Source organism: Equus przewalskii, chromosome 10 (genome assembly GCF_037783145.1).
Source record: "Equus przewalskii isolate Varuska chromosome 10, EquPr2, whole genome shotgun sequence".
Taxonomy (NCBI): Eukaryota; Metazoa; Chordata; class Mammalia; order Perissodactyla; family Equidae; genus Equus; species Equus przewalskii.
In genome coordinates this window covers 25,194,721-25,220,035 of record NC_091840.1, presented here as the reverse complement: position 1 = coordinate 25,220,035, position 25,315 = coordinate 25,194,721, and the positions used below count along the sequence as shown (strand labels likewise).

The 25,315-nt window shown below is 40.2% G+C and overlaps 1 protein-coding gene across 4 annotated transcripts in view; it reads left to right on the top strand.

Moving 5' to 3' along the window:
- Window positions 1-21,923, top strand: part of ZNF652 (zinc finger protein 652) — a 54,563-nt gene extending 32,640 nt beyond the window's left edge. For 3 of the 4 annotated variants that reach the window (XM_070560634.1, XM_008520368.2, XM_070560636.1), the window contains exons 2-6: window positions 7,845-9,003; window positions 11,459-11,606; window positions 11,964-12,079; window positions 12,543-12,687; window positions 20,707-21,923. In XM_070560634.1, coding sequence (XP_070416735.1) covers window positions 8,101-9,003; window positions 11,459-11,606; window positions 11,964-12,079; window positions 12,543-12,687; window positions 20,707-21,218 — 1,824 coding nt within the window. In that variant the 5' untranslated portion in view covers window positions 7,845-8,100 and the 3' untranslated portion in view covers window positions 21,219-21,923. Of the gene's footprint in view, window positions 1-4,546; window positions 4,648-7,844; window positions 9,004-11,458; window positions 11,607-11,963; window positions 12,080-12,542; window positions 12,688-20,706 lie in introns of all 4 variants that reach the window. The other variant, XM_070560637.1, reaches the window with a different exon arrangement.
- Window positions 21,924-25,315: the final 3,392 nt, after the last annotated feature.

Below are 25,315 nucleotides of genomic sequence, written 5' to 3'. Positions count from 1 at the left end.
GAGATGATCATGTGGTTTTTGGTTTTCATTTTGTTAATGTAGTGTATCACGTTGATTGACTTGCGGATGTTGAACCATCCCTGTGTCCCTGGTATAAATCCCACTTGATCATGGTGTATAATCTTTTTGATGTATTGCTGTAATCGGTTTGCCAAAATTTTGTTGAGGATTTTTGCATCTATGTTCATCAGTGATATCGGCCTGTAGTTCTCCTTCTTTGTGTTGTCCTTGTCAGGTTTGGGGATCAGAGTGATGTTGGCTTCATAGAATGTGTTAGGGAGTTCTCCATCTTTCTCAATTTTCTGGAACAGTTTGAGGAGAATAGGTATTAAGTCTTCTTTGAATGTTTGGTAGAATTCTCCAGAGAAGCCGTCTGGTCCTGGACTCTTGTTTTTGGGGAGGTTTTTGATTACCGTTTCTATTTCCTTACTTGTGATTGGTCTATTCAGATTCTCCATTTCTTCCTGATTCAGTTTGGGGAGATTGTAGGAGTCTAGGAATTTGTCCATTTCTTCCAGGTTGTTCAATTTGTTGGCATATAGTTTTTCATAGTATTCTCTTATGATCTCTTGTATTTCATTGGTATCTGTTGTGATTTCTCCTCTGTCATTCCTGATTTTATTAATTTGCGATTTCTCTCTTCTTTTCTTGGTGAGTCTGGCTAGGGGTTTGTCAATTTTGTTAATTCTTTCGAAGAACCAACTCTTTGTTTCATTGATCCTTTCTATTGTCTTTTTTGTTTCAATATCGTTTATTTCTGCTCTTATTTTTATTATTTCCCTCCTTCTACTGACTCTGGGCCTTGTTTGTTCTTCTTTTTCTAGTTCTGTTAGGTGTCGTTTGAGGTTGCTTACGTGAGCTTTTTCTTGTTTAGTGAGGTGAGCCTGTATTGCGATGAATTTCCCTCTTAGGACTGCTTTTGCTGCATCCCAAATGATTTGGTATGTCGTGTTCTCATTTTCATTTGTCTCCAGATAATATTTGATTTCTTCTTTAATTTCTTCAATGATCCATTGTTTGTTGAGAAGCGTGTTGTTTAGTCTCCACATTTTTGCACCTTTCTCTGCTTTTTTCTTGTAGTTGATTTCTAGTTTAATAGCGTTATGATCAGAAAAGATGCTTGATATTATTTCAACTCTCTTGTATTTATTGATGTTTGCTTTGGTTCCCAAAATATGGTCAATCCTTGAGAATGTTCCATGTGCACTTGAGAAGAATGTGTAACCTGCTGTTTTTGGATGAAGTGTTCTATATATATCTATTAAGTCCATCTGGTCTAATTTTTCATTTAATTCTATTATTTCCTTGTTGATTTTCTGTCTGGATGTTCTGTCCATTGGTGTTAATGGTGTGTTGAGGTCCCCTACTATTATTGTATTGTTGTTGATGTCTTCTTTTAGTTCTATTAAGAGTTGCTTTACAAATTTTGGTGCTCCTGTGTTGGGTGCGTATATATTTATAAGTGTTATGTCTTCTTGGTGGAGAGTCCCTTTTATCATTATATACTGTCCCTAGAGGATCATTTTTTTTGGAAGAACTTTGCTGATCTGCATTTATCTTTCCCTCCTTGTTCCTTTCCATTCCTTGGCATTTTGAGTTTTGCCCTGATCCTCATAGATGGTTGTATGCCTTAGAAAACGCTCCATGCAGCAGGACCAGGGTCTGGCGGTGCATGTGTAGTTTGAGCTCTGGAAACGGGTCAGTGGAAGTGGTTCTGAAGGACGTGGACTAAGCAGATGGACCTGCCTTACAAGGCCGCCCTTTCTACTTGAAGAGACTCATCCCAAATGGAATCTTTTTAACGTATGAGGAGGATGCATAGGTGCTTATTTTAATAGAAAAAGAAAACCTGTTGATTTTATCAAAAATTAACTATTAAAACTTTTCAGGGAAGAAAATTAATTGTTTTACTGTTAAAACTAAATAAACACTCTTGAAAACTGTGTAAACTTACTTTCTAGTTCGCTTGGAAAAAATGGCTTTGAAAGCACATTCTGGAAGCAGTATTTTACTCTCTTTGTATGTGCTGTCATATTTTCTCTAGTTCATTTCTTAAAATTGTGTTTTCTTCCCAGTAGCTGGTTAAGCTTTTAGAGTGCCAGGACTGGTTGCCCCTCAATTTGTATACCCCCTAACATACACACTCCATTTTTTCCTAAGTTGTGTGCATTAGTTATAGCAAGACACTAAGGAATGACCCACTTTATTTTGGAATTTGTTTTATGAAACAGTAAAAGATGATCTCTAAAAACAAATGAACTTGGGTTGTTTTAATGTCATGAGAGATGAATTTAAACAGCTTTATATCAACGAGGGTTATTTCTTATTTGACTCTTCTGTTTTCAGGTTCTTAGAGCTCAATGTATTCGCTTAGAGAGTCTTTGAAAAAGCTAAGTTACGATGATTTATACTAAGTAAGTTAGAACTGGGGGTACACATTAAGAGTTGGAAAATGGAGCATGCGAGGTTGTACTTTCCGTACCGTGTTTTTGGTTTTTTAAAGGTTACTCTTTTGTGCCCTTAGGAAGTATTTTAAGTTCTTTGGAAAGAGGATAAAGGAAGATTATCACCAAAACTCATATGGGAAAAGGTGCCAAAATCAAATGAAGGAAGTAAAATGTGGGCGGAAAGCCCAAGAGTGCTTCAGAGTGAACAGTTAGACTGCGTCTTCTATTGTGACCATGTGACTTACTGGTGTTTCTATGAATTTTCCTGATTTTAATCGTGGTGAGATGTCACTTTTAGGTTCATATGGGAATGCATATATGTGCACATGATGTAAAATAGAATAAAGCACTTTAATTCTAATTTTTTAAAAGAACAAATAGTCTTATTTTCTAATTTATTAAGTAAAGAATTACCCTGTGAATTCAGCCCTTTGTCTTTCTGATTTTATAACTTTTCACTTAGTAACTGACATATGTAATATGTGTACATATACATGTTCATAAAGGACTGCATTAGCTGCTTATGCTGCAGTGACAAACCACCCCCTAGTCTAGGTGGCCTAAAACAGTGAAGGATTTCTTTTTTACTATGTGGCCGTGATAGATCAGCAGGGGAGCTCTGCTTGTGTCACTCAGTGATCCAGGCTGATGGAATAACCGCTCTTCTTGTACAGTATGATCACCATGCTGAGAGGTAGAAGAGGTCCAGAGGGTCTCTCATTAGCATTAAATTCCATGGCTCAGAAAGAAGTGACTCATACTGCTTATTTCACAACATCCTGGCCAGAACTAGTCACAAAATCTCAAGTAACTACGGGAGGTCAGGACACACAGCATTGCCTGTACCAGGGAGACAGAGAGCTGAAAATACTTGATAAACAGCACCTGTTTTGGTCATCAGATAGTCAGTCTACTCTCTCACAGGCAAAATGCACTCACTTCCTCCCCAAGGTAGGGAACTCCAAGGTCCTATCTGATCATGACATCAAGGTCCAAGTCCAGGATCTCTGGGGGATGCAAAGGTGATGGTTGGTGGTCTCTTCATGAGATGATGCATAGTAGACTCTGCACCGGGTGCACATGTTGCTCTTCTTGATCCAGAGACCTATGAAAGAAATTGGCAGATGATCTGTTGGCCCCACGTACACCGTACAATCGTGCGTAGTGACAGGATAATAAACCTAAACATCCCCATTTGAAGGGAGGACGAATAGGAGACGTATGACAGTCAATGGACCGCAACAGGTTTTGAAATCCCTCTGAGCGCTCCTTGAGACGGCCACAAGAATGGTCTCGAATAGATCCTGACTGGGCTTCTTAGAGATTAACTCCCTGTCTGTTTTTTCTTTGCTCCCGAGCTTCATCCTCTTGGACCTTCTCCTCCTTTTTTGTCCTGTTATGTTCCTTGGCTGTATCTGAAGTGGACAATGAGGAATATGCCTCTTTAGGGGGGTAAACAGCTTCCTTAGCCCACTTCTTGCCATAGATGCTTGGGCACCCAAAGGCCATTTTAAGTCTTGAATGGTCACAGCCTCTGTAGCCCAGGCTGGTGGTTCTCTTGGCAGTACAACTCTCAAAATCTTAGTTGGTTTTCTATTTATTTGTTTCCAGTCAGCTCCATGTGCCCTAACCACATCCACAGTTCTTCTCTAAACGTACGTCTTAGATTTGCTGTATAGCTCTGTCTTATTCGTCCCATACTTCTTCCTTGACTTAATTTTGAGTACAGGTATTTCTGCTATAATGTCGTGTATGCTTTCCTGAATTCTGCAGAATTGTACACTAAAGTAAACAGGCTTATGGGAAAAATGGGGTTGGGACAGACCACTTAAAATCTGTGTAACGCTGTAACCAGTGCACCGATAAAAACAACAATAATTATAATAAAAATAGCATATTAAGCCTCCACCTGCATATGCACCCAGCATCAGTCCGTTGAACCTCTGCAGACATAATCCCCTGGGTGGTGGTTTCCTGCTCTGAGATTGGGGTCTTGAAGACATTTGCTTACAGTACAGACCAGTTTCATTACAATAAAAAATTTGATGTATGGTACGATGTGGGCCTCAGCGATTAAAAGCTTTCATTTTTAAACACAGGAAGGGAAACATATACCCTCAGCTTCACCAGACAGAAAGTGGAAAGTGTGCGTAATGGCTCATGAAGCAGCTGAGCCGGCCACTACTTGCATTGAAGGAAGGTACGGAAGTAGGCTGTTCAGCTTTTTTCTTAAGGTCTTCATATATTGCTAAGCTTTTGTTTTTAATTGTGAGAAAGCCTTCTCCTGGTCACTTCAAACATTACCTTGCAGGGGAGAATCTCGTACAAACCAACATGTTTTTGTTTTGCATACAGATGTCGTTTCCCTGTTTACTACCAGCATTTGAACTAATTCACGTGAGAGAAATACACTTTGTAGCAAAGTAGACTGAGACACCGCTCTGGTAAGAGAGCCTCATTTTAGTCCAGCTTTTTTATTGGCACCACCTTAATCAATTGGGAGGTTTTATCAATGGTTGTGAAGGCCAAATCTTTGACGTGATCCTTGCCTCAAGACTGAATTCTGATCAGCATTTGTAGCTCAAAGACCTTCTTAGTTTCATGTTAGGTACGTGCTTCTTCTACCCCTACAAATTGCTGACTTTTCTGGACTCCCTTTATTCCTGATTGTAAACTGATCAATTCTTTTCTGAAGTCATCTATTTCATGTAATAATTTGTCTAATACAGCCAACAGTAGCCAACACCCTCTCTTAATAGCCCATTTTCCCACTAGAGCTGTAAGTTCTCGTGGCATATTATCTACCTTCTGAGATAAGTAGCTGATAGTTTCACCAGTAATTTCACCACTGCATAGTATAAGTTGCTGTCCTTTTAGCCTCCGATAACTGTTTCCTTCCTCCTTCCACCCAGCTCCTAAGCCTTTGTCATATATTTTAGGTTTTTTGATGAGGCAGCACCCCACTTCTGGACTCTACCTGTATCAGCTAGGATAGGCCAGATTATGCTGCAGTAGCAAGCAACACAAGATCTCAGTGGCTTTAAAAACACACTCTGTAGAATTAATAGAAGAGAATTTTTTTTAAAAAAAATCCACTGCGCTGTTGATATCCTGTAGGTCATTTTAGTCACCCAGGGATAGCAGTGATAGCAGCCATCACCTCGAAGATTGCTGGTCCCTGTGGCAGAGGGAAAAGAGATCTGGGGGGGTCTCGTATGGGTTAGAAAATGCCCTGGCCTTCTGCTTCTACTCATGATGCACAGGCCAGAAGTAGTCACGTGGCCCCACCCAGCTGTCGGGGAGGGGACAGGGTTAGAAAGTGCAGTCCCACTGCATGCCCAGAAGGCCAAGGGCCAGAAGCAGCTGGAAGGAGCCTGTAGTGACTGCCACAGAGGATTGCCCTTCATTTATTTTTCTCGTCTTCCTGATTTTTAATTCCCAGCTTTTGCTGGTTAATTGAATTTTACTGTCTCTCTTCCCTTGCTTAATTTGAGATAATTAATGTGAGTAAGTTTATTTAATGGTACCTGTAGTAGTTTACATTATTGCCATGGGTCAGAAGTTTTGGCACATGCAAAATAAAGTTACTAGGATTTCCCTACTTAAAATATGAGGTATGAGACTATTTGATGAAAAAAGATGTGTAGTACCAGGAGTAATTGAGTTTAAATGATTTTGGAGTGTCATTTGTCACAGCAGAAATAGAAAGATCATGAGCATTGGAGTCAGGCAGACCCGGGGTCAGACATAGATATATGGTCTCAGACAAATTATTTCACCTCTTAGAGGCATAATTTTCTCATTTATAAATCCAAAAAAGTATAAATGTATCTATTCAGATGTCAAGTAAAACATGGGGGCATTTATCACCACTCCTCTCTGAAATCCCACTGAAATAAAAGCAAAATAGTTTTTTTAAAAGAATAAATACATAAGGACAAAGAAAATGGAAGAGAAAACAGTGGCAAGGGAATGATAGAAATAGTTGGGAACTACAAATTACAGTCATAATTAAGCAATAAATACAGCAAAAAGTTGTGAAACAACTATATTGGGAGAATGAAGGGGGAGTTGGGAACAATAAGGTGAGAAAACTATAGTGGGAGACAAGTGGTGATATCTAAAATTGAAAAAAAAGAAACATCACATTATTTAGAAATATGCAAATACTGGGGGAAGGGGACGGGGGACAGCTAAAATAGTTGAATGTTTTTGTCTCTGGCGTGGGACTTAGGTGGGATGGAGCAGGCAGAAGTTTGTTATAAACCTGCCAGTACATTTGACTTGAAAACTGCGTATGCTTTTTTTCCCCCCCAAGTAATCACTTTGATAAAAAATTTAAAATGAGTTTAAAAATCAACCCCAAAGTTTTGCGGAGGGTTTTAAATAGAAATAATAGATAAAAAGCACTTTTGCAGGGCCTGTGCACATAACAGGCCTTCGGTAAGTGCTCGTCTCATTCCCTTGTCAGCTAGGCCCCGTGTGTGCTCGCTTCAATATTTGTATGACTCAGAGATTAGGTGGTTGACTAAGCAGCAGTGTGAGCTATGTCACAGAGCAAATTATGTGCCCTTCTAATCTTTCTTTCTAATGGATGGTTTTATTTTTCTTGGAACCATATCAACCTGATGGTTTCTGTTTCTTAGAATTTAGACTTCTGTGCAACTGACACATGAAAAATCACCCGGTTATTGAGTGGATCTAGTGAGCTATGCATAGAACAAATTTTAAAATACTTGGCAACTTTGAAATTAGTTTAGTAAACCTGAAAACAATAAGATCTATAATAATATCGTCTAAATTATTTAAGGCTAGGGACATTTTCTCTCTTTTCTGTAGTTGTGTCAATTAGCAGCTTTGTTTTCCTAGTTCACAGTGCCTAGCTCCCTACCCTTTGTTCTGTGAGCTCTCACTGTGGTGGATGGTGGTGACTGATGTTGAAAAGAAAGCCAGCCAGCATAAAGCTCTTGAGTGTGTCGCGGACAACACATGTTCTACAACTAGTCTGTAAACTCCTCGTGGATAAAGAGCGTATATTCTGCCATATCAGTATGTCCCATAGCATCTAGGATAATGAATGCTACGCAGTAGTAGATATTTGTATAGTCATCACATACATACCAAACACCTCTAAGTGCTAGGCACTGTGCTGAGCTCTATGGGCTATCTCAGTGAACTGGACAGATGATGACTCCTGCTGTTTTAGAGTTTACATTCTAACAAATGTTCGTTGAATTCATGTAACTCAGTAACATAATGGCCCACTGAACCATTTAAAGAATTGCATATATGAAGAGTTTAATCACGTTAAGCTATGTTTGTTGTATGATGTAAGTGCATGCTGTAAGAAGGAAACAGTGATATCTGATCTTTCGTCCTCTTTGTTTTTCTTTGTAGGTAAGATGCTCCAAGTCACTTGCAGCTTTCTTCAAAAGAAAAATCACTAGTGCTCTGCTCTTGCCGTAATACCAAACCTTTTGACTTATGCTTTGGTGCTGCAACACTGGAAGAATTGCACACAGCTTCCAGGAATACCTTTTTTTCATTTGAGTGATTTTTTGTGGATGGAAAAATATTTGAGTCTTAATAATTACCCTGTTTTAAAGCTATTTCTCTAGAGCCTGCACCGCTTAATAAATTGGGCCACTTACCAATGAGCCACACAGCCAGCTCTTGTCAGGAGCTGGTTGAAAACTGTGCTGCGCATGTAGCAGGGATGGCACAAGAAGATAGCCGTCGTGGTCAAGTGCCATCTACCTTTTATCATGGTGCCAACCAGGAACTTGACCTGTCCACCAAAGTGTACAAAAGGGAATCGGGAAGTCCTTATTCTGTGTTAGTGGACAGCAAGATGAGCAAACCGCATCTCCACGAGACAGAGGAACAGCCGTATTTCAGGGAGACAAGGGCAGTGTCTGAGGTGCATGCTGTTAAAGGCGACCGGGAGAACTCTGATGACACAGAAGAGGAGGACGACGAAGAGGTCTCTTACAAAAGGGAGCAGATCATAGTGGAGGTAAACCTTAATAATCAAACGTTAAATGTGTCTAAAGGGGAAAAGGGTGTCTCTTCTCAGTCCAAAGAGACTCCTGTTCTTAAGACAAGCAGTGAGGAGGAAGAGGAAGAGAGTGAGGAAGAGGCCACAGATGACAGCAATGACTATGGAGAGAACGAAAGGCAGAAGAAAAAGGAGAAGATAGTGGAGAAAGTCAGCGTTACACAAAGGAGGACGAGGAGAGCTGCCTCTGTTGCTGCAGCTGCCGCTTCCCCTACTCCCAGAACTACCAGAGGTCGTAGGAAGAGTGTAGAGCCACCTAAGCGTAAGAAGCGGGCCACAAAGGAGCCCAAAGCACCAGTCCAGAAAGCTAAGTGTGAAGAGAAAGAGACTCTGACCTGTGAGAAGTGCCCCAGGGTGTTTAATACTCGCTGGTACCTGGAGAAGCACATGAACGTTACTCATAGGCGCATGCAGATTTGTGATAAGTGTGGCAAGAAGTTTGTCCTGGAAAGTGAGCTGTCCCTTCACCAGCAAACAGACTGTGAAAAAAATATTCAGGTAGGTTTCATCACCAAGAGGGCAAACTTCCCAGGATAGAACCTGGCTGTTCCGACTCACCTGGTATCTGCCCAAGAAAATAAATACGATAGAGGCTGAAGGGACAGATTTCACCAATTTATCTCTCTAAGAGCTCCTCCTTTGGTCTTTTCAAAACCCAGGCTTAACATTCTATTTCAAAGCATTAAATTTAACTGACGCTGGACTAGCGGGAACCCAGGCACGTTAGAAGGGGGATCTGTTATAGGTGATTGCCCAGGAGGTAAAGTCAACACCGACTTTGCACTGAGATTCACTGTTGTAGGACATGTAATATAATTCATTCTGGCATCTTCTCTGGCAAAGCGGGAGATAGTGAGCAAAGGTCAGGAGTAGAGAGAGGTCCCTTTCTAGGTTTAAAAGGATGCCAGATTCTAGTGCAGCTGATGGGGACAAAAACCGTAATGACTCAGACCGGAGGAAATGGAAGATCTCCAGGAGTGAGTTTGCTTTTACCAGTGGAGAGATGACAACACTAAATTTGTCAAGAGGCTGAGCCCATGGGAATATGCAAACTTTAAACAGAGGCTGAGCTGGTTGAAAATGTTGCCCACCTGGCAGGAGGGTTCCATAATGCTCTGTACCATATTGTTAAGGTAACAGAACATGATATTCAAATCAGGCCGGTGTCTTGGAAGGACTATGTTGTGATAGGTTAAGAGGTGTGCTAATTATATTATATTGAGTGAGTTATGTTGAGCTGCATTTGCTTGCACATGTGAATGCATATTAATGAGTATTCATAAAAGGTAAGTCTATTAATATCTCTATAAAATGTGTACGATAGAAATATTTTGTACCATATTTGAGCTATACTTCTTTTAAAAGATGGAACTGTTTTGATTTGCTTTGTTTCTTGGCGTGCTCCTAATTTGGAGTGCTCCTTATTTGTCGCTTTTCCTCTTGCTTTTAATCAACAACTGAGATCGTTGCTTTACTTTAAAGTGACTTTTAAAAATATATAAATTGCATTGGCTAAAACTTCACTGCTTTTTGATTTGTCAGTTGTGACTTGATCTGGCACACACTGGGTAAATGAAAGACGACTGAGTCGTGGCGCCATCCCCTCCAGTCACTGCCAGTGCTCTGCTGGGTTGTGAATTGGTTGCAACAGGTCAGGCCAAAGGGGGTGTGATGTGGTGCTGCCCCCTAGGGGTGGAACCTGGGTGCTCTAATGAGTCTGCTGAAAAGGTGGATCTTGATCTTTCTATGGTTATTCGGTTTCTATAGTTATACAGTTTTTTTTTTTTTAAGTCACAGGAAAGAAAACATTTAATAAATCCTTTTTTTGTGACTTTCCTCACCAAAATGTGTTTAAACTTGTGTTTAGGTTTTGTGGATTCTGCTAAATGATCTCTCTCTACATTCCTAAAGAACACTGCTTTGTTCTTCTGTATAGATCCTAATAATCCTGGTGACCTAGGAGCAAGTAAAAATTAAAATCCTTCCCTAAAAAAATGGCTTATGGGAGTAGTCTTCCCTTTCCTTGAGCAACATCCAACCAGAGGTCTGTCTTTTTAACTCTTCTCTGAGTCCGTTTCCTGAAGTGACAGTGATGTTCAGTGATCTTTATTTATGGTGAATACCAACTTGTTCCCTTAAGTATCCCAGAGTCTGCTGATTACCTAGAACTTTCTAGTACTGTTTTACTTTAATCAGAAGTATTTTGTTTTGATATACTTTATGCCTGATATTCTAGACTGTTAACGAGTCGTAATACGAGGAACGAGCAGTGTTGCGTGTGTTTCCTATAGATGCTTGTGGGGGAGACCTGGCGCTGGGCTGTAAGGGAAAAGGGAGAAGGAAGTGAACAGTGTAGGGGTTATATTAAATTCTGCCGGGGGAAGGAGATTCGGGAAAATGTAATAAAACCTCAGTAGTGTGTGTTGGTGAAGGTTCCAAATGCATTCTCTAAGGTACAGAAACGTTGTTGTACTTCTACAGATTTATAACCATTTAATAAGTCCCTTGTTTTATCTTGTTTTTATTTATGCCAATTTAACATTAGTTTGTATTCTCTGGTAAACATCTGCTGATTGCGTTGTGACTCATGTGTGGGAGGCAGCCACTCTTGGTTATCTGTATATTAAAAAAAGCCGGAAGATTCTTTTCATAGATAGAATACTACCTTGATAAGAGCGGACAGTTCTTTGATACTAGTGGAACTTTTCAGTTCTTTTTGTCTTACTTTTTGCCATTGTTTTCATACTCCCAAAGTGCCTCTAAAATACACCCCTTGGAAAATAGCACACACAGACGCTGGTGTTGGAATCAGGACTCCATGGAGGAATAGCGTTTGTTCGGGTTCTGGCCTTGTGCCGCGAATCTAAAGCACGTCCGTCTCATCTGCCAGCAGGCAGGTATGGCTTTCTGCAAGCGCCTATAAACAAAGAGTGTTTCTATTTATCCTGCTCAGTGTGTTTCCTGTAACAAATCATTCAAGAAACTCTGGTCCCTTCATGAACACATCAAGATCGTCCACGGATATGCAGAAAAGAAGTTTTCCTGTGAAATTTGTGAGAAGAAGTTCTATACCATGGCTCATGTGCGGAAACACATGGTTGGTAAGTGTTTGCCGCTGCTTTCCTCTCACACCTGTAATCCCCCTTGTTCTTGGGTGTGTTTGATGCTCTGGATTGGGCAGGAGGTGAGGAACTGCCTGACTTCCGTCGGTTTTGACTCGTCGAAACTAAATGCCGCATGTCTTCAGTGAGCAGCGCCAGACTGGATGGTGTGGCCTTCCACACCCAGGATTCTTTTCTACGTTGTTATTTATTTTTCTCTTCAGAACATTTCTATTAAAGCCTACAAATTAGAGTGTAGGAAATTAAGATGGCATAATTACCCTACTGTAGGACACCTGTCTCTTTCAGTTTGAGCTCTTTGGCGGACTTAGAGTGTAAGTGTGTTCTCTGTTGCAGCACACACGAAAGACATGCCATTTACATGTGAGACCTGTGGAAAATCGTTCAAACGCAGTATGTCACTCAAGGTGCACTCCTTGCAGCATTCCGGAGAGAAGCCCTTCAGATGCGAGGTAAGGACTGTGCTGCCAGTGGGCTCAGGCCTCGGGGCCAGCTCTCGTGTCCTTGGGGAAGCAGTGAGGGAGGTGTGCTGCGGTCCAAGGCGCAGCTGCCCGTCCCCAGAACCGTCAGGCGTGTGCTCTGAGTGGTGTGTTACCGCCCTGCTGGGTGGAGAAATGTCATTGTTAACACACTGTTAACTTTCTTAGATTAGGTTAAACTTGGAAATAACACAGGATGAGTTATTTTGCTTTTCTCAGTAATTCAGATAAGTTGGGTATACTTCAGTGATAACTGTATGGGGAAACTTCCCTTTTTTTAACAACTCAACTGCAGAAGTATAGCAGAGCCAAATAGTTGGCACCAACAGCTTCTATTTTGAGTTTGGAAAATAACCCTAGCCCAGAGACTATGGAGGGCGGGCTCAAGTAAAGCTGCTCGCTCGGTGTTCACACGTCTCTGCCGTGTCCACTGCAGAACTGCGACGAAAGGTTCCAGTACAAGTACCAGCTGCGCTCCCACATGAGCATCCACATTGGGCACAAGCAGTTCATGTGCCAGTGGTGCGGCAAGGATTTCAACATGAAGCAGTACTTCGACGAACACATGAAAACACACACTGGTAAGACTTCCCTGGGGAAGGTACGGATGGGTCTCAAGCACTCGTCGATGATCACCTGCGAGTCTGTTTGTGTAAAAATCGGAACCACAAATTTGCATTCTAAGTGCAAATTACACTTTAAGTAAACCTGATGTATAAAAGCACATATTTATAATACTGAAGAATTAGGCTTTCGTAACTCTGTTTATTTTTTTTATTTTTTTATTTTTTTAAGATTTTATTTTTTCCCCTTTTTCTCCCCCAAGCCCCCCGGTACATAGTTGTATATTCTTTGTTGTGGGTCCTTCTAGTTGTGGCATGTGGGACGCTGCCTCAGCGTGGTCTGATGAGCAGTGCCATGTCCGCGCCCAGGATTCGAACCAACGAAACACTGGGCCGCCTGCAGCGGAGCGCGCGAACTTAACCACTCGGCCACGGGGCCAGCCCCTGTTTATTTTTAAAAGGATTATTTGTTAGTGCCTTTTGACTGCAGGTTCCTTTAAGACAATGGACTTTTTACTTGGGGCACAAGATCTCCTGAAATTATATAAAAATTGTTTTGTGTATGTGCATATGTTATTTTTCTAAGGAAGGGATTCTGGACCTTTAAAAAAATGGAAGACACTGACTGCTTCAAGTAGAATACCTCTCCAATGTTCTGAAAACTTGATTGGACTCGGTTTGCCAAAATTCACTACTTTTCAGGAACACATCCATCAAATGAGGTTAAATAATATTTGAACCACTTTGTGTTTTCAGGGGTGTGTGCTTCCTTGCATGGATTTGAATCTTGTAGGCATTTGACTATCCTGCTTCCAGGGAGCTGGCTAAAAATAGTAGCTCCCCCTGGAAACACCGTATCATTCAGCTCCGTCGCATTGTCCTGGGATTAGCTGTCTTTGCACACATTGAACAGTATGAAACATTTTTCAGGTTTCTAAATAAAATCTAATCATAGGATTCTTGGTTCTTTTAGTCTACAGAGTAGCAGAGCTAGAAAGAACCACGGGAGATTATCTCGCTTAGCCCGCTGTTCTTTTTGCTTGACTAATGGTGAGGAAATTCTGTCCATGGCTGGATCTCTTTAGTTCCATTTCTCTGTTGAAGTCCAAAGAAAAATGCCTTTGTGGTGGGCTGCTTTCCCGGTCAGATTTTAAGGATTAGGCTGAATGAAGAGTCATGAGAGAAGTTTCATTAGGTAAATTACACCTTAAAAGGTAATGATAACTTTGAGGCTTAAGTGAACACATAGCAGGATGTGGCAGAGTATTTGACAAAGTCTCCTCTTGGATAGGCTCTTAGTTCTAGCTGAGTCCCTTTTTGGATTCAGTTTTTTGTTATTCAGCAGGAGACTATGGAAGTACAGAAAATAAGTGTTTTGAAGGCAGCTGTATCACATTTACACATGCGCTTGGCACGCAGTGGTGCCAGCAAATGCTTGTCACACGATTGGAAGGAACCGCCAGCCACTGAAGCCTCTGCCCTCACCTTCTCTTCTCTGTGTCCTCCTGCGCATCTTTCTCCCTGCTCCTTCCTCTCTCCTTCTCCTTCCCTTTCTCTTCCTTCCTTCTTGTCTTTCTTTCTTCAGACCCTTAAATGTCCGTAATATAAAACTAAAGTGTATATTTCATGATTAACGTATTTGCTGAATAAAATAAGTCTTCTTCATTTTACCAATTAGGCAAGCTGAACATTTCCTAGATCTTCTAAAGGAATACTGCCACCTAAATTCACTTAAATTTTTATCCTTCTCGTTAAAAGACTAGTACATACTTAAAAAGTATATTAGAAAATTGAAAACAAAATAAAAATGGTCCATAATCTTATCACTGAGAGATCACTATTAACAGTTTGGCATACATTTCTTTAAAAACTTTAGTTTCTTAATACACATATAGGTAGATACTATGCATGAGTATTTATGAGCTCATGTATATAGTATTAAAACAAAAATTGGGTCTTTATACTCTATTGTAACCTTTGTATTTTACTGTATTATATCATTAACAGCAATATCACTTTAATGGTTGTATAATATTCCTTCTTATAAATTTGCTGTGATAAAAGCCATCACTTATTGTGCACACGTGTGCCCGGCACTGTCAGGTGTTTCACATACATTATCTCATTTCATCAATGTTACCTGTACATCAGTGCCCTGTTGGACACTGAGATTATTTCTGTTTCCAGTTTTTCTACTGTTATAAATAATATTGTCATAAACAACTTTGTGGCCAACACATCCATGGTTATTTACCTAAGATAAATCCCTGGAAATGGGATTATTAGGGCAAAGGAATGTGCGCATTTTTAAGACGTGCTGGTGTGTGTCACAAAACTGCTGTCCACAGACACTCTTACCAGCTGCGCAGGACAATACCCATTTCCCCAACCCCTTCCAGGCCTAAATATTAAAGTCCTCGCTGATTTGGTAGGTGAAAAATGGTTTCTTACTGTGTTAATTTGCACTTAATTAATTGCTAAATAAGTTTGAACTTTTTTTTATATGCTTGTTGGGTGTCAATATATTTTCTTTTCCAAATTGCTTGTGCCTTTTCTGTTTTCATCTTTCTCCATTTCAGTGTTTGACTGTTTCTTATTGTTTATAATAGCTCTTTATATATATTTATGTATACTCACCTTGTTTAACACTGATATTAAAATACTTTCCCCTGATTTGTCACCTGCCTTTTAATATTGTTTATAATACTCAAATTGGGAAATCAGCTGGATGATGGAGCTGGACAGACCTGGCTCTACCACCCACTAGCAGTGTGACCTTAAGTGAATTATGCAACTTCTCTAGGCCTCTGCTTGGTTTCTCGGTATTAAATAAGGATGACAGCAGTACCTGAGAAGATACAAGGAGAAGGGTTAGCTTTAAAGAAGAAAAGGGATAGCTCTTTGCAGACTGGATGAAACCACATTTAGAGTGTGTTTTGGTGGGGATTAAGGCCATTGCAGAAACTGAGATTGATTGGGCTGTTTCTTTGCAGTTAAAGAGAAGTGAGGCAGATCTTATCTAGGGAAGCTGACCAGCCCTCAGGCAGGGTTTCCTAGGATGGTGTGGACATGGGGTGAGTTCAACACAGAATAATGGCTGATTCTCCTTGTACCAGGCACAGTGCTAGTGTACCAGGCTAAGGGTTTTGCCCTCAAGGAGGTTAAAGTCCAATGATAGTGATGGTCGTTAATAATAATAATAATAATAATAGCACTAAAATGCATTGAGTGTCTGCTATGTGCCAGATACTGTTCTAAGCACTTTCTTTGTCTTTTCAACTTATCACAATAACCTGTTATTATCTTCATTTTTCAGATGAGGAAACTGAAGCTCAGAGGTTAAGTAACTTGTCCAAGGCAGTTTGACTCCAGAACCACAGACTTAATGATTCTGATGTAAATTTAATGTAGCAAGTAATAAAATGGAGGGATGCACAGGACATCATGAGGGCAAAAAGCAGCATCCCAGAATGTCGCTCTCAGCTTCCAGAATTTGTCATTGTACGCAAGCAGATCAGGATCAGAGAGATTGATTTGTGCTAAATAGTCTTAATGATACAGAAATAAAATTGCTAATTTATCAATTTACAGTGAAAAGGCTGAGTGGCAAGTGGTTCTGAACGCATATGTTCTTCGGTCAGCATATTCTTTGCCTAAAGAAAAATCTGTATTAGAAGCTAAATTATAATCAGAAAATTGTCAGGGACAGGGAATTATAGCAAAGGAAGTAACTGAATGACCTTAATGAATACCATACTTCACTGAATCCAAGAAGCCAGCAGTTGTAAGACAAACTTAATTTATATACGTCTAAGGAAATACTGCAAATTAAACAATGATGTGCCATTCATAGTAAGGTATTTGTCAGTTTCAGAGATGTTAATATGTAGGGGGAAATGCATGTCTTAGAATTAACAAATATTAATTTTTGAATATTAATTAGTAATCTACTAAATGGAGCCACTGTAGTTAACAAGACTGAAATGGTCCCTAGGTTCACACAGTTTATAGTCAGGTTGGGGTGATAGACAAGCAAGGCATAGCAGTGGTTTGGGGATGTGAGCGTAGTAAGCATGTGGAACTAAATGAAGTTGGCCAGAGTTTGATGGATTGGGGGCTGGGGTGGGCAGGGGTGTGATAAGGCGAGATACTGGAGAGCAGAAAGCTGGTACCACATCACACACAAAAAACAGAAGCCACGTAAAAACGTTTGGATTTTATTCTAAGGACAGTGGGAAGTTCTTGAAAGGTTTTAAGCACAGTGCAACACAACTATCTGAAAGTTCACTCTGGCTACAGTGTGGATTGGAGGGTGGGGAGCAAGAATAGAGATGGTGAAACTAGTCAGGTGGATATTGCAGTAATCCAGGTGAATGATTGTGATGATATGGACTATGATAACGGCAGTGGATGAATTACAGTGATAGACAAGGTAGAGTCAATGAACTTGGTGATGGATTGGATATCAGTGGTGTGGGAGGGAAGAATCAAGGGTTAGTCCCAGATTTGGGGCTTGTATACCATTTATCAAGATAGAGAATAGTGGAGGGAGTAGCAGGTTTGCCAGGAAGGATAATGAATTTAATTTTGCACTTGTTAGTTTTGAGATATCTATGGGACATTCAAGTGGAAATATCCAGTAGTTGGTTTGAGAGATTTAGGCTGGATATATAGATATATGGACTTCTGATGCTGCTCAGGGAGATTCGTCCTGAGCAGACTGGAATGCTTGTGTTCATTGGCCAGATTGCTTTTTCCCTTGAACAGTGCAAAAGACAACTAACTAGCCAAATCCTCGCTCTTTTCTATCTTCCCTGCAGATTCTCTGTCTTCATTTATAACGGTCTTTCTTCAGGCTCATTACAATACAGTTTCTTACAATCAGGTTAGCCTTATCTATATGTAGCAGGTCATATCTTCAAATGTATCGATAGACGCCCTTTTCTAGTTAGCTTGGTGGAGTTAGCTGTTAGTATATCTCTCAGCCACCCATTTATCTGCTCTTCCTTAAAGTGGGCCATTGTACAGGTGGTTGATTTCAAATGTTACATTTTGATTTTTCCTTATTATAGCCTCATTGTAATCTTACCTTGAAGTTTCAGGGAAATTTTAACATTAATTATTAGCACAATTAGGAGATGGGACCTAATGAATAATGAGAGTTAGAGGTAGGTGAGATTGTGGTTTTACATCTGGCAGAACAAATGTGGAAAATTTAGTAAGACATCAAGAAATGAGTAAAAGATTATTAAGCAGTGACAAGGATCCATTTTAATTTGAATCCATAGGTTTTTGGTAGGCCAGTTAGAGTTTTTGGTCCTTTTATGGCAAATCATTATAGCCTAGAAGGCTACAAATGAGAGATGATTAGAGAGATCTGAGCACATAACAGAAAGTTAAATGTCCATACACTCAGTAAACTTTCAACGAACACATGCCGTTTGCAGATAAAGCGTCTAGTGCACCTAAGAAGTGACTAGTGAATCAGCTGTAGAGTGTTGGCTCACGTTAGACTAATAATTCAAAGATTAGGTTCTTTGGCGCTGTCTCCTAGGGCTGTTGGGAGTGAAGAATACTAATTCTGGAAAGTCAAAGTGGGAGGGGTCCAGGGAGTGGATAGGTTGTCAAGCAGGTGTGCTTTGAAAACGTTTCATTGTACTGTAAGTCATGTTTATTTTAGAAAAACAGAAAGTACATATAAGCATAAACAATAAAGTAAAACATCTCTCATAATACCGTTACCTAGAGATAATCACTGGTAACATTTGTTATATTTCTTTCCATATTTTTTCTCTCTATATTTTTCATTAAAAGTGGATAATTCCCTGCGTACATTTCCATAGCTTGCTTGTTTACTTAATAGACTGTAATCTTAATAGATTATAGATTTTCATGTTGTTACATTTCTATACTTATTATAAAAGTATAATAATCTTATAAAAGTGTAAAAATATTATAAATTTTTAATGGCACTTTCCGTTAGATAGGTATGCCATAATTGATTTAGTCAACTCCATTTAACGTAGTTTGAAGTTTTTAAGGTAATTGGAGGAAACTGATTAAAAGGAAGGAAAACAGCTGGGCACAGAACTTATCTAGAAGGATGAGTATGAATCACAGCGAAGATCCTCGCAGCGGCAGTTACTGAATAATGAAAAGCAGAGAGAGAACAGAAATATGATAGAAAATAGTCCTGGTGATTTTGGAGAAAACGGATCCCTCCTGACTGTTAATCCAGTCTCTCAGGGAAGCGTGGGAAATTCTGGCTTCCATGGAAGGAGGGCAACAAGAGATGTCGGTTTGCAAAGGCAGAGAGAGGAAATAACGACTAGGTACAGGTAAACAGGTGTTTGCTGCTAGTATAAGAACGGGTCCCAAAGTGGAGGAAAACAGTAAGGAAATAACATCCCTTTGTGTATGCAGGAATGTACAGGGCATTGAGGCGGGAAGCGCTATGGTTTCCATGTCAAAGCGCAGACTCTGGAGCCAGACTGCAGAGTGTTCAATCCTGGCTCTCCACGCCCTGTAGAACCTTGGGCAAGTTTCTTAATTTCTTTATCAGTAAAATAGGGATAATAACATACCTGCCTTATGCTGTCTGTGGTCTGTGGCTTGTCGCCGTGAGGATCACCGAAGGTTCCTAGATGTAAGTGATTAGAACAGTGCCGAGCGCACAGTGAGACTCAGTACACAGTAGGTCTGTTATCCAGAGTAGAATAAGGACATCTGTTAGACAGACGGGGGGCAGTAAGTGAAGTGAGAGCAAAGTCTCTTGTAGCAGGAGCCACAGTAAAGACACAAGCTCTGCACGCTGAGAACGGAGGAAGGGGTGGATAAGTACAAGCGTGTGGCCACTGAGGCACACGTGCGTGGTACTCCACACCTCACCACAGCAGTCCATGTGAAGTGATTAATGGACAAGTACGTTCAAAAATCATTTTGTTTCCCCCCTATAGCCTGGGTATAGAACCAGACAGACATAGCATGGAACTAAGTGATAAGTCTGAAGGAAAGTTAGGAGGCTGAAAGATTAAGCCCTTAAAGGGAGGTGGGAGGAGGGCAGAAGGCATAAATGGGGAGACCTTTGTCTGGTGGCAGATGGAAACTAGACTTCTGGTGGTGAATATGATATAGTGTATACAGAGGTCGAAATATAGTGATGTACACCTGAAATTAATATAGTGTTATAAACCAGTGTTACCTCAAAAAAAAATCGAACCTTTAGAACCCAAAGCTAGTTTCCTCCCTAAGTTACCCTTAGAACTGTGGGATTTCTGTCTCCTTTTTGACTCATTGGCCCAGTGGTTCTCAACCCAGAAGAGTAGCCCTCCCCCAACCCTCCCCACACGCATGGACATTTGGAAATGGTGTGGGGACGTTTTTGGTTGTCAGAGTCTTTCGGGGACATTTAGTAGGCTGGCACCAGGAGTGCTGAGTGCTCTTCAAATGTGCCAAATAGTCCCACATAATGAAGAATTGTCTGCAGAAATGCCAGCAGCACTCCCGTGGAGAAACACTGCAGTGTGAAATTTGTGTTGTGGGGTGAGTCAGCCCAGTATTTTCCAAGTCTAGTACCAAAGAGCGAGCCACATGCTAAGGATTATGTGTGAGTGGACATGAAGAGACTTATTTGTTCCACAGGACATTTTCAGCAAAGTCTTACTTTTGGTTGAAATGTCAGAAATTGCTTACAGATTAACTTTGCCTAAATGTAGAGGCAGAGATTCATCTGTGGTTTTAGTTCCCTTGAGCACAGGAAAGCCATTGGAACAGTTCTTCATGTAGGACAGGAAGGATCATTCCTGAAGGGGCCTTCCTTTTTTTTTAACCAAGCCCAAATGGTAGGTTGTATGTAAGTTTGACTTGTGTCCGCTCTTATTTAAGTCCCAGCTTTGGGAGATACTTTTATGACTCTTAGAGTATAAGATATCATAAGGGAAAGGAGTGGTAATCTCCGTTTTTAATACGGAGAGTAACATGAGCACATAATTACCGCCCAGTATGTTAATCATTTTTTTGTGTCTGTGTTCATCTCAGGAGAGAAACCCTTTATCTGTGAAATCTGTGGCAAAAGCTTCACCAGCCGCCCCAACATGAAGAGGCACCGCAGAACTCACACAGGCGAGAAGCCCTATCCATGCGATGTGTGTGGCCAGCGGTTCCGCTTCTCCAACATGCTTAAGGCCCACAAGGAGAAGTGCTTTCGGGTGACCAGCCCCGTAAATGTGCCGCCTGCTGTCCAGATCCCACTTACAACTTCCCCAGCCACCCCAGTTCCTTCTGTGGTGAACACACCCACAACCCCAACTCCTCCAATCAATATGAATCCTATAAGCACTCTTCCCCCTCGGCCCATCCCCCACTCCTTCTCTCACCTCCACATCCACCCACACCCTCACCACCCGCACCACCTTCCTATCCCTCCGGTCCCACACCTCCCCCCACCTCCAGCGCTCTTTAAGAGCGAGCCTTTAAATCACAGAGGCCAGGGTGAGGACAACTTTCTTCGGCACCTGGCAGAGAAGAACAGTTCAGCACAGCATCATTAACATCCGTCTCCTTCAGTGTGTTCTCCACGTGTCGTGTGCCCATATGTGAGCTTGCAGAGAGGGAGTTGGTGAGCCTTTCTGCAGCTGTCGGACTCTTCTCGGCCTCCACCAACAGCTTTGTCATTGTCTTGGGGAATCAACGCATCCAAGGGAATGAACAAGAAGACCACCTTGAGCTCACAGAGGGGCTGCCGTCCAAACCAGGGGAACCACCGAACTAAAGCCCAATGTGCTTGCATTTTCTGGTGACTTTTATAAATTTCAGATACTCAGACTTGTGGAATTTTATAATTTCATATCAGCTGATGAGGTATGCTTGCTTTTATATCCTGGACTTCTCCTCAAAGAGGGGACAGGCCCGGTTTCCTTTGTACTAATCGGGAAGGCTGTGAGATTAATCCAGAGCATTAATTGTATCACTGTGTATCGTAATGAATTCTTTTCAGCTTTTGGTGCTGGCTTCAGAGTTGAGCTAGCCACATTTCACAGTATATCAAGCATTATAGAGAAAGACAGAAATTTTCTTCTTTGTGTAGCTCTCCTAACGCACTCTTTATTTTACTACAGAAATTATTTTAGAGTTTTTGTATAGACTTCTTTAGTAGTCTGTTTCTAAAATGAAATGTATTTCAATAAGCGGTGTAATTTTTTCAGTGTAGCTGGACCTATGTTGTAAAATAGAAAAAATTTTTATAATCATCAAAATGTGATTCTTAAAGATGCATATAACTTCTGTAGTTCAAAGTTATTCTTACATCCGTACAACTCAAAGGTGCTTCAGAGACTAGATGTATCTGGGAGGGTCTCCAGACCAGGTTACTGCAAAAATGAGGTTTTGCTTTCAGAACTTGGCATAAGTCCTTGGTAGTTTTTTAATCTCTACTTAACACTCAAGTGTCTGTTAGGCTCACTGACATGCTTCTGTCCTCCATGTTTCATTGGTTCAGTTGGTCCATTCAGTGGAATCATTTGCAGAGGGTTGGGCCTTTTCCAGGGCAGTCACCTAAAGCTTGCATGTTTTGAAAATCTGGGGAAAGCCAGTCGCTGTCAAGAGGAGGAAGTGATGGAGATTGTTTCATCTCCGTCACATCTGACTCTCACTTCCCTCAGAACTGTGTTCGTGTTCAATCTTCATGGGATGACACATCGAAGTCTCATAATACACTGCTCTTTTTGAGATTGCTTTATTTTTCTAGAATTGTTATAAAAAAAATAGCACACTAAAATCACAAACATGATGTTGTGGATGGTGGCTGAGAAATTTGGATGAGAATGCAAATTGGTTATGAGTTTTAAAATGTCTCTGAGATCAGTGGATGTGTCCACCACTCTGCGCTGTTTGCTGTCGGGAGGGAAGGCGAGCTCCTGCATTTTGCTGCCCCGTCCCCTGCAGATAGTTGCATGACAGCAGCATTGCTGGGTGGTGAGAGCAGCATCCCCAGAACCCTTAGGCACGTCATTTTTTCAAGTTTGGGGAACTTCTAAAGAGCACGATAAATCAGGAGCTTATTATAGAAAGGCTGAAGAGAAGGGCTGAAGAGATGGGTTATGTTTAACTGATCAAATTTATCCAGACTCAGCATAGCTAAAAATTTTGTATTTTTTCATCTGAGAGAACTGAGTTCCAAAGCTCGCCTACTTTCTCTCTCCCTCCCTCCCTCTCTATTTTTTTAATCTTGAAGTTTCTTTAGTTTTCTCTCCTCAGGCTCTTAAATCATTGCCTGAATCAGAACCCTGGCTTTTATTTATTTTTTATTTTTTATATTAAATGTGCAGATATACTTCAAGCACTTTTCCAGCTGATGAGCTCTGTGGTAGGAAAAAATGGAACTCTTTCAATTGAGGTTTAGTCCCTATTTTAAAAATATCGCATTCTCTGCTAGCTTTTTGCTTTAATATTTCCAAATTTTTTCCTTTGATTATTGCCTTTGTCTTTTATAATGAGCATAGGAAAATTTTGGAATGAGGCAGAAAAGTATCTCAAGACATATACTTTTCTTCCTGTTTTTGGATGTAATTTCTAAAGAATGTCATTTTAAATATATATATATATATATATATATATACATTCTTTGAACACCCCGGTACCCAAACCAATAAGGAAAGTTAATTCCTTGTTTATGACTGTTATATCTTTAGTGGCTGCTCCCCCTTACTCCCAGTCTCCTGTGCATTCCATGACAAGTTTGTGGATCTACACCTTTATGTAGGCATATTATTATTTCATGGCCAAGCCTGTACTATTAAAATGATTTTTTTAAAGATGTAAATTGCAGCTTAGTTAATTGGTTATACCTTATCTTGTCCTAATTAAATTACAATATCAGGCAGCAATTCTGAATTCTAGACTTGAGACCATTGAATCAACCATTTATGAGGTGTACTATAATTATACACTGGAAAATTCAGGTAGTCATCTTTGATTTTTCATTCAAGTGAATATAGCCATAAGAGAATATCTGCTACATAGGAAAACCAGTATTAAGCAAATAATCACCACCACCCTTAACAGAAGCAAAAAAGAATTATTATCTTTTTTTAAATCAGCGTTGTCATACAATACAGTTCTTAATGAAATGTTCTTGTGGAATAATCTGGAACCTTGCAATTTTTTTTTCCTAGATAAGTATACCTTCCCTGTCTTGGGATCTGTGGTCTCCAGGAAGACTGCTCAGAACATGACTCCTCATCAGTTCATATCACATATGAATAATGAAATGAGTTAAGAATATCCGTGACATTAACACTTCTGAATATGAGAACTGCAGGATTAAGCCTTAAACATTCATGTGCATCAGGTTTAACATGCTTAAGACTCAAACTCAGGGTTGAAAATGTGATTGGGGTCCTTTGCCAAAATGAAAGTTGCATTATGTGGTGTGTTCCCTCCCACATACAGTACAGCACCCCGTGACGTCGTCAGAACTTATTACCTACTTGCTCTCTGCTTATGAAAAAAGAACTCTGGAGGAGTTTTCAGTTTCTCAGCCCTTATCTGTACTCAAACAAGTCTTTTAAAGACAACAAAGGCCACATTTCAGCATTATATACATGTCAGATTGAGGCTGTTTCGCATTCCTTAATTTTACTGTGGTGAAAGGCTTGTATCATTACTAGGGTTAAGACCTACTTAAGGAAAATTCCCAAGGACTTTCTTGAGTTGACATTGCTTTTTTTTGTATTGCATTTTTCTGTTCTTTTCTCGTAGTCTTATCATTCAAATAGAAACTCTTCCTTATCCTTAATGAAAGGCTGCTTGCTGCTTTCTCAGATTGAGTCAGGTAGGCTCCGACTGAGTGAGATTTTTAAATTTGAATGAAGAAAATAAGATGAAGAGTTTAAAGGCATGTGGCTTCATTTCCACGTATGTTTGTGATTTGAGTCTTATTTTTAGCAAGCAAGGAGGTCTCCACATAAAACTTTACAGTAGTTCAAAGAAACCCTTGCAAATCAGTTACACATACATTTACAGTCCACCATTTACATTAACTGTTCTAAACTAACGACTGAGCATGGACGTTACCATAGTCGTACCACCTTTCTAGAAACTGCATTTGTTGGAAGTACCTTTTCATTGTGGTTAGAGTGCTCCCTATAATTTGATTGTCCCTAGTGTACTAACTGAAGGCAAAATACTTTGAAGAGATGCTTGTAAACTTTGAATTTTCTACTTCTTAAAGTTTTTTTCAGTTTTTATGTTTGTTGAATGGATATGTATGTTTAGCTTACTTTTGATTTCACTGGAAGTTTTAAATTTTGAGGAGATCAAGCAGAAATAGAAATCCGTTGTAGGTGTATATATATTTACTCCATCTTGCAGATTTCAGTTAGTGAAACACAGAATGATAGGTGGGGTTTTATTGTTTGAGAAAAAAAAAAGGAAAGGAAAACTAAAGTTAGAGAAACCCTTCTGTTTGAGCTACTGTATAGAAGAGACAACTTTTGTTACATTGCTGGTCCACGTGATGAACATTTCGATGCTGTTTTAGACTGTACGGGAAGTATTTAATGAAAAAGGGGATAAGTGACATTTAAGAGTTTTATCACCTATCCACCATTACAAAAATCTACTCACTTGGAATTCTTCAGGCTATAAA